The sequence below is a fragment of the Tachypleus tridentatus genome, chromosome 7, assembly GCF_004210375.1.
Source record: "Tachypleus tridentatus isolate NWPU-2018 chromosome 7, ASM421037v1, whole genome shotgun sequence".
Classification (NCBI taxonomy): domain Eukaryota; kingdom Metazoa; phylum Arthropoda; class Merostomata; order Xiphosura; family Limulidae; genus Tachypleus; species Tachypleus tridentatus.
Genome location: NC_134831.1, coordinates 149,876,919 through 149,891,779, shown reverse-complemented (window position 1 = coordinate 149,891,779; position 14,861 = coordinate 149,876,919). Strand labels below are relative to the sequence as shown.

Below are 14,861 nucleotides of genomic sequence, written 5' to 3'. Positions count from 1 at the left end.
TATTTTTTTCCATTATGTAAATCCTTGTATAATGCTTCTGTTGTTAGTTAATTAATATATTTTTGAGTATTGTTTTGTTTGTTATGTATATGACAGAGTCAATGTTGACATACAAATTATTAAAAAAGTGGTATTATTAAGTTTTCACTGTAACAATTTCTATATGTCCAAACCAGAAAATAATTATCATTCTATACTTAACCATGTTTAAAACAATTTGATAAAATTTACATTTTATAGTTAGTTATGATTCAGTATTGTTACCATCTGTACCTAAACACACAAACTACTCTCTGAATAATTAATACTAATGCTATGTAAGTGTATGGTACCACATGTTCACTACACCTTCAGTCATTTATATATTTCTTCATAATTTCTTTTCAATTCAGTTTGGATGTAAAGCCACTAAATTAACAAACTTAATGGCTTGGCAACCTTCAGGTTCGAATTCTCATCACACCAAATATATCCACTCTTATAGCTGTGGGAGAATTATAATATTATGGTCAATCCCACTATTCTCTCTAGTCCTACACTGCTAAATTAGATGGCTAATGCAGATAGCCCTCATGTAGCTTTGCATGAAATTAAAAAAGAAACAAATATGATTTTTCCCTATTCTAGCTGCAAACATGGCTGAATCCATTTACTGAACATACATTATTTCACATACTTTTCAAAAAAATTTGGGAACAATTATTGTCAGTCTTATTTTGATACAAATGTACAAAAATTAAGTTTTCTTTTTTCTATTTCAACTACTTCAAAAGGTAACAAATAGTTTATTTGCATAGATTAAAAAGAAATTTACAATATAATAATAATAAAGCAGAATCCAAAACTCAGAACAGTAAAAAAGCTATAACTTTCCAAACTATTCACTAATATTACAAATTAGTGATACAGTGTAACATTCAATTTCATTAGAGGTCTGTTTTTAAAGATACATTAATTTATACCAACGTGTATATTACAAACAAACTATATATGCTGTTAATTAGGCCACAACAATGGTAAACATGCAGTAATAAGAAATGGGAAGATCTTCACTATAAAATAAAGTTTTTGTTGACTTCAACCTTTGAATGTAACATTATTATTGTTATTCTTGGATATTAATAATTAATTCCTATTTATTTACAATATTTATTTAAAAATTAATACCAATAAATACTTGTTCTTTGTACATGATAAAACCACAATTTGTCACATAGGGTTTAGTGTCTTGAGTTAAAGGAATTAATAAGTTTAACACATAATGAAGTGTCAGTGCTAAAAATAAAAAGTACATTAAACTTTTTTGATTGATTCTCAAGTGATAGATAAAAAATTAAAATTAGAATAATACTGCATCAACTATGCTTTTTTAGTAGTTATCTTTAACTGAAACATTTTTGTTGTCAGAACATTCAAGTCTTCAAAATAAATTTTCATTTAAACAATATTTACTATAAGATAAGTAAGGCACAATTTATATTCAACATATTTTTAAAATCTTGTTATATATACAGATATATTTTAAGGAAGACATTGTCCATATGTATCACAATAAGACTATTAACATAATCACACTTCAAGCTACTTCTTCAAACCATGTATTTTTACTGTTAAAAAAACACTGGTTACATTTTTGTTGTCTTTTTTAAAGATTATCACACACCTACACAGATTCACCAATTTCTTGATTAAATATGGCTGAAACTACCAAAAATAATAGAAAATTAATATTCATTAAAACATTACATTTTGCTCAATAGAATAACTGTAAAGGATAAATGAAACTGAAACAAAGTTTCTGCCATATTTATTTTAAAGTTGTTACAAACTTTATCAGTCACATGTAGAATGCCTTCTTCCTTTCCTTCATGTTTTCTAACAAAATGCTACTCACACAACTTTAAAGGAAATTAATGAATAATATTATTAAATAACAGGTGTTTAGGTAATGTATTACCATTTTTACGAGTCAATTCTGTAGCAGACTATTTCAATTATAAACAAATCTCATAATGCTGATTTTAAGAACTTGAATGAAAGTGAAGAATGTAAAACAATATGTGAACCATACTGTAGCTGCTCATGAAGAAACAAAGTTCTTAGAACACTCTAACCTTCCCTTGAATCAGTAATATAGAGGTAACTTAGGAACAGCTATAATTTTGTATAGTTTGTGAGTGATGCCAAAAATAACAACATCTAAAATATTTTGTAACAATTACCAGAACCTAGCTACAACTAAAAAAAAAACTTTTAATATTAGTTTATTAGTGGGCAAAATTTCAAACATTTGGCATTCTCTGCCTGTACTTTGATTATGTATAAATGCTGATATGGAAAGAACTTAAGTTTACATATAGCTCTTGTACTGTTAAATGAAACTGGGATGTTAGCAAGCAATTAAAATGTGTATAATGTTTATAATTATTATTAATATTATATTTTATTTTTAAATGTGAAACTTATATTGGAAAAAAACAACAACAACACAAATCAAATAACGTAATGAAAATTGCCATGTACAGGTCCACAATCCCTTTTCCGAAACCCTTGGGGCCAGTTCTGTTTCAGATTTTGGAACAAATGTATCACCCCAGTAGGGTCCAGGGCAGCACCCGATAATCATGTACAGTGGTAGTTCCGACACCATATTCTTCAGTGAGATGCCACACAGACACACCACAACCAAGCTTCTGCAATAACTTCACTTTCTGCATTATTGATGATGTCAGATGCTTCCTTTTCCTTTTCTCACTGTTACCCACAGGGGTATCTGCAGCTCTTTTTGACATTTTTACAGTGAAATTAAACACAAAGCGAGAAAAAATATCAGCAAACAGCAGACACACATGTGATCAGTAGGAGCACTGAGACACAACTGACATGCCTGTCAGACTGCTGGGCAGCTGGACTATGCTGCCACATCACACCTGAGTGACATAGGTCAAGTGGGTGTGAAGTTGGGTCAGCTGTTATACTGACGTTCCACACTCCATAAAAAAAACTTCGGTTTTTGGAGCTTTTAGAATTTCGGATATGGGACTGTGGACCTGTAGTGTATGCATATATATATATAACATCCAGGTTCTAGACTAACATTGCAAGTGTTTATAACACAAAATGTATTAAAGAATTTATATATTCTATTACTACTGCATTAAAATAGGTACATATACAAAATTACCAAAACCTGTATTAACTAAAGACATTAAAGAAATACATGAAGGTGCTCATTGTTTTTAAAAAAACAAATGCACAGGATATCCAATTTGTGTATTAATACACCCTGTATTATCAAAGATAGAAATGAGTAAAAATGTATCTTCAGGTTAAGATGACCTAGGAAAATCAAAACTTTCTCGTTATCAATAAAAGTATTAATACCCTTACCTGCTGTTCTGAGATACATTTTTATTTCAAGTGGGTTTCTCGTCATCAAGAAATAAGAGCATACAACATGCTAAATTACGTAAAAGCGTCATACAACCTCACAAGACAATTTCCTCTTTCTTTCTTTGTTCCCAATTCATAAATATTACATCCTTTTATGCTTTCTTTACTAGAAATTTCTCAGGTAGATTGAAGGCATAAGCATGTTCAAAAACATATGTGGTACCAGCACAGTTCCACATACTCTCACCCCTCTTAACTCCTAATTTGCTCATTCTTACCAGAAGAACAAGAATACATTCACCAAGTTTAATGGAAACTTACTATTTAGTGAAATGAAAATAAAGGCAACTATAATTAAAATTACCAATGAGGATTTCATTCAATGAAACTAATGACAAAGGAAGATGCTTGAAAAAATCAACATAAATCTTCTAGCTGATGGAAAAAAGTGTGAGGAGAGAGATGTTTGAATATGTGGGTTTCTGTATATAATAAAAACACCCAGAGAAATAAGTTATTAGGTCATGAATAATAAACCAGCTCTTCCAAAAAAGCTGGACACAAACAAGTTCTTAAAGTAGGTAGGTATAGAAGATAATACATTTAGGTGGTTTTGTTGCAAAATGCCAAAATACATCCACAATGTTGGTTCATTAAAAAAAGTGAAAGATCTATTCTTAACACATAAAATGATAACAGAATGTGTACTACTTTTATTACTAGAAATAAACAAGCTTATAATTATTACCAAACTGTTGTTTCTCTTTGATTGGGTATTCAATGTTTTGCTTACAGCTTCTTCAGGAGCATTCCACTAAAACATAACCCATAAGTAATTTGGTACATAATTTCTGTATCTTGAATGAATAAAAAATTTTATTCAGTAATTAAATGTGTGATACATGTTTAAAATATTTATAAAAGTGTATTTATTGCAAAATGCTAAAAGATATCTACAATATTGGTTTATTAAAAAACAAATGAAAGTCTTATTTTTGATAACAAAACTAAAATAGAATAAATATGACTTAACAATACCGCAAGAACTTGTACGTTTGTTCATCTTTCTGGGAATAATTAGTTTCTTATTCATAATCTAATGAAGAAACACTATAGCAAAATGTTGATGTCTAGTTAAAAGGAAAACAGCAATTTTTGATTGTGTTATAAGGTCATTTTTTAGTGTTAAAATGCCTTGTATACAACAAAGTACACTACAGAAATTAAATAATGATGTATATGACTTGTTAAAATTAAGATAATGAGTGTAGAAACTGATAATAAGAAGAACCTCATCTAATAACAAAGCACATCATGCATGAGTTACAACAGTTTAGAATCAAGGTAAAATATAATATGGAAGATGAATCCAGTAAAATGTGAAAACTGTACTATAAATGAATTACTGGCACAAACTTACAAATCACTGGTTTAAGTAAAGAAAGCTTTTATTAGAGCTGCTATTATATTTTAGGGTATAAAGAAGTATCTTGTATCTGAAACTGAACTGAAAGTCACTCACCAGTGATTGTAAATAAAGGGTTGTTAAAATGCATTAATTGATCTAAGAGACCACTGTTCAACTGTGGCCCTGACCTTGTGACCCTTAAGTTGATTTTGGAACAGAAATTAGATACTGTTTTAAAAATTCCTGCTTCAAGTGATATTAGTTTTCAAGTATGACCTAAAAATTCAAAATCAGCTATGTTTTTAAAACTATGTGTATATGCAGACAAATGATTGCTATCTAAGCAAGCAAAACAATCAGTAACTTTATGTAAATAAGAAACAGAATAAGTAGACTTTTACAAGTATTTTAAACACATGCCAGACATGTAATTGCCAAGTAAAACTTTTTATTCCTCTAAGATTGATATTATGTACAAAATTAGTTAAAATTCCTGATTATATCAGGAGTAACTGTCTTTGAACTTTCAATGACGTGACTGATGAGACTTTGGTGTTTGTTGTAAAACCTATGAAAGAAAAATATAATGTTCAATTTGAGAGAAAAACAATTAATTATGACAGACTAATATAATATGAACAAGTATTAACACAGCTACATAAAATTTATTCTGATGATATCATACTATAAACTAAATTTTGACAACAACAGCAATATCTTAGTTCATTTGAACAACGTGCTACTAAAATTCTTAATTTGAAACAAGTTCACCTACATAAGATATCCATGCTCTACTGTAGGGTTCACAAGTTTCTTCATGATTAAAAGATGCCCCAATGTACCAATCAAGTTCTTCTGTTATCACCAGTTACTTCTATAGTAACTTCAAAGTGTAATCATACCCAACAACAAGCACCACTATGACATCCACCTGTGCACCATGTTCATTTCTAGCTTGTGAGTGGAAGTATGAACATAGTTTCATAAATGGTGCCCAAGAGAATCCAAGGGGCCAATAACACAAAATCTAATACCAGATTCAAGTTCAGCAGCTCCTAAAAAAACCTTCTACATCCCCTCCAACATACCCAGGGCAATTTTCTAGGGACATTAAGGACATCTTTAGTACACCTGCAAAGATTGGGTCTGATAGCTCTAAAACTATGGATAGAGTTCATAGAGAAATAAATTCACAAACACACATTGTTAATTAATAAAGAATTTAAGTTTACAATATATAATTACATATATCTTACAAAGTTAAATATTTATTAATAAGTACACATACTATGTCAAATTGTTCATTTGATGAAATTGTAACAATATTATGAAGGAAAACATATTCACTGTATGAATCATTGAATCATCAGCTGTACTATCTTTAGTTAGAAACAGATGTTACGTCATAGCAGTATTTGATGAAATTGTAACATTAATAAAGAAAACATACTTATTCTATGAACCACTGAATCATCAGCAGTATTTTCTTTGGTAAGAATCAGATGTTACATCAGCAGCAATATTTGTCGAAATTACAGTTTATCACAATTTCTGACTTAAGAAGTGTTAGAAAAAAACCCAAATGAGGTTAATGTAGCTTCCATAAGAACAGTTCTAAAATTTTCAAATTCTGATTGGATTATTAAACATGAGACATACCTTTAGCACATAATGGTTAAGAATGGTCTCTCGAGCTTGTTGCGATGAAGTTGAAGTGCTATATTCTGACTGTGTTTCACTAGTGCTGAAATAAAAAGTCAAAATAAAAATGATAATTTCTCATCCCTTTTTAAAAAAATACTTGTTGTCTAAACTCAGAAATTTCTTCTCGAAAGATAAACAAACTAAGCCTACAACTTTATTAGAATATATATACATATAAAGGGTGAGTTAAAGTTACAATCAAGAAAAGAATTATATAAACAAGCATTGCTTAACAGAGTCCAACCAACATGTCAACTCTTATCTCTTCATAGCTGCTTTATCAAAAATAAGGTATTGCAGCAATATAATATGTATTTTTAAATTTGTCTGTAATAACCAATGAAAACTTATTTATTATCAATCTAAACTACAAAATAGTTTCTATCATTTACATGTACAAGTAAAATGTACAATATCACAAAATCTCTTGTCTAAACAATACAAAATGGCACAGTAAAGATTTAGATTAGAAACTAAAGACCATGAATCTTTTCACATGTAATTTTGACAAGTGACTGAACAATGTTAGAACTCATAGATATATCAGCAGTTACCAAAAACAAATAGCAGTGTGTCATTTGGCCAAAACAACCTGCAGGGAATATTGTGTGTTATTACCAGGAATGATAGTTTAATTTTCCACTTTCTACAGCTCAAACTGTAATAATTCAAACTATCACATATTTGAATTTCTTCTTTTTTTTCTTCATATCAAGAGTACAGAAACTTTACTTAACAGTGAAACATACTTTACTTTCATGGATGTTTTTTTCAAATTTGATAAGCTGATAGGTCTTTACAACCTACAGCTAGATGTCAAATCTAGTCTAAATATAAGCCACATGTGCAAAGTTATTCAACAAAATTCAATTTATTTTGATCAAACATTTTGCAAATAATAATTGTTAAACTCTATATCAAAATTCAACAGGCCAGTTGAACAGATTTATTAAATAGACTGCTTGGTCATGTTTCTGATTAGGAGTTCAAAATGGATTTTACAACAACAACAAAAAAGATGTTTGATATAGCACAAACAGCTTCAAATTCATTTTACATATTTTATTCTTCGCTACTGTTTTTAAAATGTATGTATCAACACAACTCAATTCATAAATGTTACAAAGTAACAGTAAACTTCAGTAGTTAAGTGCACTTACCTCTTGAAATACTCTTTAGAACTAAGCCAGTCGTCAAAAGTTTCAGTAGTTTTGCCTGTTCGAAGTTATGCAACACACCCACAAAAATTACAAATATAACAGATTCTGCAACTGGACAACACTATAATTTAGTACTACATAAACCCATAAATACATATTAAGAAAATGCAGTTTAATGGTATTAAAATTACTCCTACTCCAAGCATTTTGTTTCTGATTTGAGTGAATTTCTTCCCATTTTTCTTCAGACCAAATATACTGCAAAAATAATTTAAATTTTTTAAATGACTAATTCAATTACTAGTTTTTATCAAAACAATACAAATAATAAACTTAATTGTACTTACCAGTAAAATCATCTTTTATATCAGAATCTATCAAATTGGATGGACAAAAAACATTACTAGAAGAAGTGTCGTTAGAAACCAAACAAGAGTTTGCTGAATGAATTGAGTTGGTAATGTCTGGTTGAATGGTCATGGGTTGGCTAGAGTCAATAAGATTGAGAGCTTGTCCAGAAGATACTGAGTAAACTGTATTTGTAATGTTTGGATTTGAAGCAGTTAACTGAATTGAGTTGGTAAAATCTGGTCTACTGGTCACAGAATGTCCAGAGTTAGTGAGACTTGAGCTAGAAGTTACTGAGCAAACTGTGTTTGTAAAGTTTGACTTTGAATCTGCTGACTGAACTGAGCTAGTGAAAACAGAGTTAGAAGCTAGTGAAAAATCTACATTATGATCACTGTCAGATGTTACCAAATACACTGAGTTATTACTATTTAAGTGAGGACTTAATACATTTAATGTGTTAGAGTGGCAAGAATTAGAGGCTGTAGAATAAGAGAAGTTCAAAAATCTTGATTCAAAAGGTTCAGTTGTATTATTAGTATAAGATTTCTGTTTGTTATCTAGATCTCTGTTTAACAGAAGTAGTTGTGTAAGTTTCCTAAGGTCAGGTTTTAACTCTACAGGCTTAGATACATGGGAAAGCACAGGCTGCACATCAAAGTAAAGAGTCTGGTTTGAAGTCACTGGTAATGCTATGTTGTTTAGAAATGAGCTGCTTGAAGTTAGTGAATGATTTTTGTTGCTGAGGTTGGAGAGTTCTGGCTGAAATATGCTGCTATGATAGGAGGTTACTGGTTCAGCTGTTGTACTATGAATAATAGTAGTTACTGGTTGATTTGTGATATTGCAGTTACAAGTTACTGGTTGAACTGTGGCATTGTTGTTACAATTTATTGGCTGGAATGCAGTACTGTGGTTAGAATTTACTGGACGAAATGCAGTACTGTGGTTAGAATTTACTGGACGAAATGCAGTACTGTGGTTACAATTCACTGGACGAAATGCAGTACTGTGGTTACAATTCACTGGACGAAATGCAGTACTGTGGTTACAATTCACTGGACGAAATGCAGTACTGTGGTTACAATTCACTGGACAAAATGCAGTACTGTGGTTACAATTCACTGGATGAAATGCAGTACCATGGTTACAATTCACTGGATGAAATGCAGTACCATGGTTACAATTCACTAGATGAAATGCGGTACTGTGATTGGAGGTTACTGACTGAACTGTTGGATTGTGGTTACAATTCATTAGATGAACTGTGGCATTGTGGTTGGAGGTTACTGGCTGAACTGTGGCATTGTGGTTGTAGCTTACTGACCGAATGCTAGTATTATTATTATTGTTTGAAGTTAATGAATGAACTATGCTGCTGTAGTCAGAGGATACTGGCTGAAAATCACTACTGTTCTCAGAAACTGCTGGTTGAACTGCTTGAGCATTTAATAATTGGAAATCTTTATTAAAATCTGTATTTGGAAAGGGAGACTGATTCATACTGCAAAGATTGTAGCACAGTGGCTGTTCTGAGTTTCTAGGAGCCATACATGTTTGGTTTTCACAACTCACACTAGTGAAAGGATTTAATTTTACAGCAGATATATTCAGCTTTTCAAATCTGTGATTAGTTTCATCTAATTCTTCAGTACAACCTCTGTTAATTTCTTCATAATTTGCTGACTCAACATATTTCTTTGCATCAGCAAGTTCATGTACAAGCATAGTTCCCAAAAAATCCTTTCTGATATCAAGCAATTCATTTGGTATTGTGCCTTGCTCCAATGTTTCCTCATATTTCTGTGGAACAAGTAAATTCTGGCCTTTTGACATATCAAAACCAGTAAAGTGACATGTATCCTTATTTGATGAAAAGACTGTTTGTACATTATCAACAACATTCTGATGTTTTCTGTTTGGGTGAGTCACACTATTTGTTGTGCTTACAGAGTTTTGGATTGGTCGAATATCTTCAGTGACAGAATACCAGTAAAGATCTCTCAGTCCATCAATGTCTGATTTGTATGGATATGAAAGTTTGTCATTTGATTCACTGTGGTATTTGCCATGTAGTTTCTCATTCAAGTGATGCGAGTCATTTAAATTTTCATTTGTTTTAAACAAGGTTTTCACAAGATTTTGAGACACATCATTTGACCAGAGATTAGATGAGTTTATGTCCTTTTTTGTTTCTATTTCATTATTGCTGGTTATATCCAGTTCTGTCCATGAATTCTGAAATGAAGAAAGTATGAATCATATATAGCAGAATTTTACAAAAAATATAAAAGCATTTATATGCTATAGTTAGTTTCAGTCAATGTTGCTATCTAATTTCACCAAATTCTGAAAAGATTTTATCTGCAAAATTTCTGTCAACACGGAATCCTGCTGTTCCCCACACAAACCCATGAAGAAAAAAAAATCAACAATTATTTGAAAAAATTTACAGAATTGAACAGTTTACTTCCAGGATTATCTATTTTGATGCCACCACAAATAAAAAAAATATATATTAAAAAAGCAATGTAACTTTTGTTAAGTTTTTAACTAAACAAAAGTTAGAAGAAAATTTTATATTGTATATCCAACTAAAATGTCTAAACACCCTTTAGTAAGAAGTTTACAATTTATGGGTAAATATACTTCAGTCAGTAAGAATCAGCTGAAACAAGTTATCCATAGAGTGTACCCACAGAATCTGGTTCCACAAGAAACAACTTAACACATACAAAACCTCAACTTCAGATCATCCACTAGGTCAAGTATATTAGATCAAACCTTAGTATGCGACATAGTAGCTCATTTTAACTAAAGATCCTTGAAGTGCCCATGATAAAATAAAGCCTCTAAACAGAAGTCTTTTTATTCCCAAGTTAAGGCTTGAAATTAATGTACTTAGTTCTTCAAACAAAATTGACTAAGTGATCATATGAATGAATTAAAATATTATCTAAAGAGGACACAGAAACTGAACAATGTTGAGCCAGTAATAGAAAAACATTGCACAATTATAACTGTTACTTCAGCTCCATGTTTTTCCATTTTTAACTTCAAGTTACAAAACAATAAGGCAATTCCAGGTGGATCACAAAACAAGGATGATTATCCACTAACTGTCTGCGAGATGCAAAAAGCAAAAGATGATACAACAGTTAAAGGACAAATATATAGCAATAATTTATTACAAAGTTTCTGAGGATGAATGCAGATGCATACTGAACATTGTACTTGCTCCCTTTCAAAAAAAGAAATAAGAATGGCAAAAAGCAAATCCTATAGTTTATACTGTATGTCAGCAAAAAACAAGTCATCCAAATAAAAGCAATTACAAACTACTAAATTCCATTTGATCAAGTATGCATGTTTGATGCAAACAATGCAGCATACATTAATAAATCCTTCAAAGATATCTTTGAAAAAGGTTACTTAGTCTTTCTTTAGTATAAAAGTACAAGGATTTTGTTATAAACTCGTCTCTACAATATTTTTTTATACAAGTCATAGTGGTTTCCTTATTAAGAAGTCAGTCATTATTGTTTCTCCACTACAAACAAGTTATTAAGTCTGATGTTCTAGAAAACCTCCAAAGGAAGACTCGGTAGGAATCAACTTTTGCTTTCTCTAAATTTAAAGTTTTTATATTTTCCTTTTTTTGCATTTAAAATATTGATATTTTTTACACATCCAGTTTTTCAGCAGTAAAGACATTACATATTTATCTTTGTAATTAATAGCAATGATTTTCTGTTGAACTCTGAGTGACCAAAAATGGAAACAAAATTGTATAATTTATTATATTTTAAACACAACATTCTTTATGCAGTTTTTTAGTGTTTTGCAAGATATAATTGCTCTGTTTGTTGTATCCTAGCTAGCCTGATGAGTTCTGTACTAAGGTAAAAGACATTATCCACAATTAATATGGCAGATGTTGTGATTGAAACATTCTCTTTTTCTTGAAAAACTAGAAGGGAGTTAATAAAGAATGTAGTGTTAACATATAATAAGCCTGATATTAATGTCATGTTATAAATGTAATCATTTTGCACAGAGTAGGTCAAAGCTCATAGGTCACAACCTTTCACAGAGTTATGTTTGAAATTTAATTAAGGTACTTTATTCACAATATACATAAATACATTTAATGTAAAAAGTAGTTAATAAATCAAATTTTAATATTAAAGTTTTTAATTTTATAATGAAATATTTAGAAAAAAATCTCAATCTCCCCTTATCAGAGAACTGTGATGTTTACTGTCTTCATTGCCCCTCTGACAAGTTTAAAATTCAACATAAATTTCTCATTATAATATTTTTATTAATCTGGCAAAGTATAACTTTTATATCTTTTGATTTTATTTGGTTTCAGAGCCATAAACTAGAAAACAAGACCCTCCTCACCACACCCATTTATCATAAATTGTCAATGGGTTCTCTTTCACATTTAATATTTGGAATCAACAGAAATCAAAAGTTTCAATCTATCAAATGATGTATTACATTACACAGTTTTCTATACAGCTTCACTTCTAGTTCAAGCTTGATTCTCATTGGAAAGAAATAGATGAGCTTAGCTGAATTTTTAATGGCTCTTGTTGCACTGTTGAGAAAATTATAATAATTGCAATAATTATGTGACATATTCTGCTTTTCTCATGTTATTATTCTGTGTTCTTTGGAGTATTATTTAATTAAAATAAATTATTTATTGCAGTAGTATCTTTAGTATAAAAAATTAGTATTAACTGTTAGTAACAGTTAACAGCAAAATAACCCAGATAAGTACTTTATTTCTTGTTTTTCAGATGTACCCTTTGTCTATTATTCTAAAAGAGTATTTTTGTTTGTTGTTTGGAATTAAGCACAAAGCTACACAATGGGCTATCTGTGCTCTGCCAACCATGGGTATCACAAATCTGGTTTCCAGAGTCTGCAGACATACAGCTGTGCCACTGAGGGGCTATAAAAAGTAACTAAAATGTAAAAATTATAAACTTTTTAAGTTAGAGTAGGTAAAGTGAATAATAATGATTCATGAGTAATAATCTCAAGCATCAGTTGTAGGATATGTCTTATGTAATTTGATTGGGCAACATGAGCTGCATATTCATCAAGTATTTTAATATTTTATGGCAAGAATATTAATTTTTACATAGTTCAAAGGGTAATGAAACTAAAACTCAAGTACAAACTAATGTATACCATTATGATACTTAAGCCATTTAGGATAAACAATGATAGTTTCATACTAGAAAAAATTGTAATTTATTTTGAAATCTTTTTGGGTGTTTATGAGAGTGGTCAAATTGATCCACCTTGTATAAAGTTAGGGAAGAAAAAATAACAGACATAATATAAAGTTCTTTTGAAAAATAAAACCTTCAATATTTATTTAGGAGATTTTAAGGATTATGGAAACAAAATTTTCAGATAGAAATAGTGTTAATCTTAACATGAAAAACACTTTGCACTTGGAGCAGCCAACAATGATATCACATACTTAAATAGAAACCTTTGGTAAAAATCCTTAATTAAAAGTTCTGGTTCTTTTGTTTAAGAAATACTTTTAAAGAGTAATGAAAACTTGCAAAGTCCCATGAAAATGCAAGTACTTTCAGTATGCATATTACCATGGTTACATTGTGATAACAAGGTTCTGTAAAATATTGGTGCTCATTCTAATAGGGTTAATTAATAATCATGTTTCTGCAACTTAGAAAATAGATTCACACTGGAATTATGAAGGTAGGTTGTTATGTAGTGAAGGAAGAATGTAAACCACTGGTAACCCAGCACAAAGACCAACCTTAAGAAGCCTGTTTCAAAACATTTTCGTACTTAATTCCAAATGAATTAATGCTCTGAACTTTTGTTTAAGATGGGAAGCTTAGGTTCAAAAATTGTGTCAACTCTGTCCAAGTCTTAAGCCAACTAACTGTATTGGTGCTCTGGAACCAAGTCCACATCCTGCTAATAACCCTGAAATGAAGTGTTGCATTTGATCAGCATCAAAATCTTGGGGTCCTGACAACTTTCATCACCAATCTATGATTCTTACACACGCACACTTTTGTTATTCAAGAAGCTAAGAACACACTAAGTTTCCTTCATTATTACACCCTGTTAAGTGTGCATAAAAAAATCACATTGATAATCACCTGTTACTTGTTTAGCATAGAAAATAATAGAAGGGGTGAACTACCATTATTTATTAGATTGTTTAAAAAATAACAATTTTTACACAAAAATTTTAATCCTGTCTTTTTATGACTTCATATAAGATATTGAAAAACTAACTAAAGTTTTTTTCTATTCATTAATGCTTTTATTCTTTTATAAAATTTTATTTCCAATATTTCACACCCTTGCAATAAATGATGGAAAAAAAATTGTGTATATTATTTTTTGCACAAATTCAAACTTGGTCATAATACATCTCAAACATTTCACAATATCAATCACGCATAGGGTGAAGGAACCATCTCCAAACATATAGTACAGAGTTGGTTCCAAAAGGTTCATAATGGAGATGCAAGTCTTGAAGATGAGGAAGGCAGCTGTTGAAAACGACCAATTGAGAGCATTAGTGGAAAGAAACCCGCACCAAACTGTTCGAAAAATGGAACAAGAATTGGGTATTGGCATTTCCAAAATTTTGGACCATCTCGAGAAAATTGGAAAAGTGAAAAAGCTTGACAAGTAGGTTCCACACAAAATCCACGAAAATAAAAAGAATTGCTACTCTGAACTGTGCTCTATCCTGATTTTGAGCAATATGAATGAGCCATTACTTGATCGAATTGTCACCTGCAATGACAAGTGGATACAACAACAAAAAGCAA

At 30.4% G+C, this 14,861-nt stretch overlaps 1 protein-coding gene across 4 annotated transcripts in view; it reads right to left on the bottom strand.

Annotated features, from left to right (window-relative positions):
- Positions 1–1,585: 1,585 nt before the first annotated feature.
- Positions 1,586–14,861, bottom strand: part of LOC143256892 (uncharacterized) — a 68,733-nt gene continuing 55,457 nt past the window's right edge. For 3 of the 4 annotated variants that reach the window (XM_076514711.1, XM_076514713.1, XM_076514712.1), the window contains 4 exons: positions 8,013–10,251; positions 7,666–7,720; positions 6,461–6,545; positions 1,586–5,369 (listed from right to left, as the gene is read on the bottom strand). In XM_076514711.1, coding sequence (XP_076370826.1) covers positions 5,328–5,369; positions 6,461–6,545; positions 7,666–7,720; positions 8,013–10,251 — 2,421 coding nt within the window. In that variant the 3' untranslated portion in view covers positions 1,586–5,327. The remainder of the gene's footprint in view (positions 5,370–6,460; positions 6,546–7,665; positions 7,721–8,012; positions 10,252–14,861) is intronic. The other variant, XM_076514714.1, reaches the window with a different exon arrangement.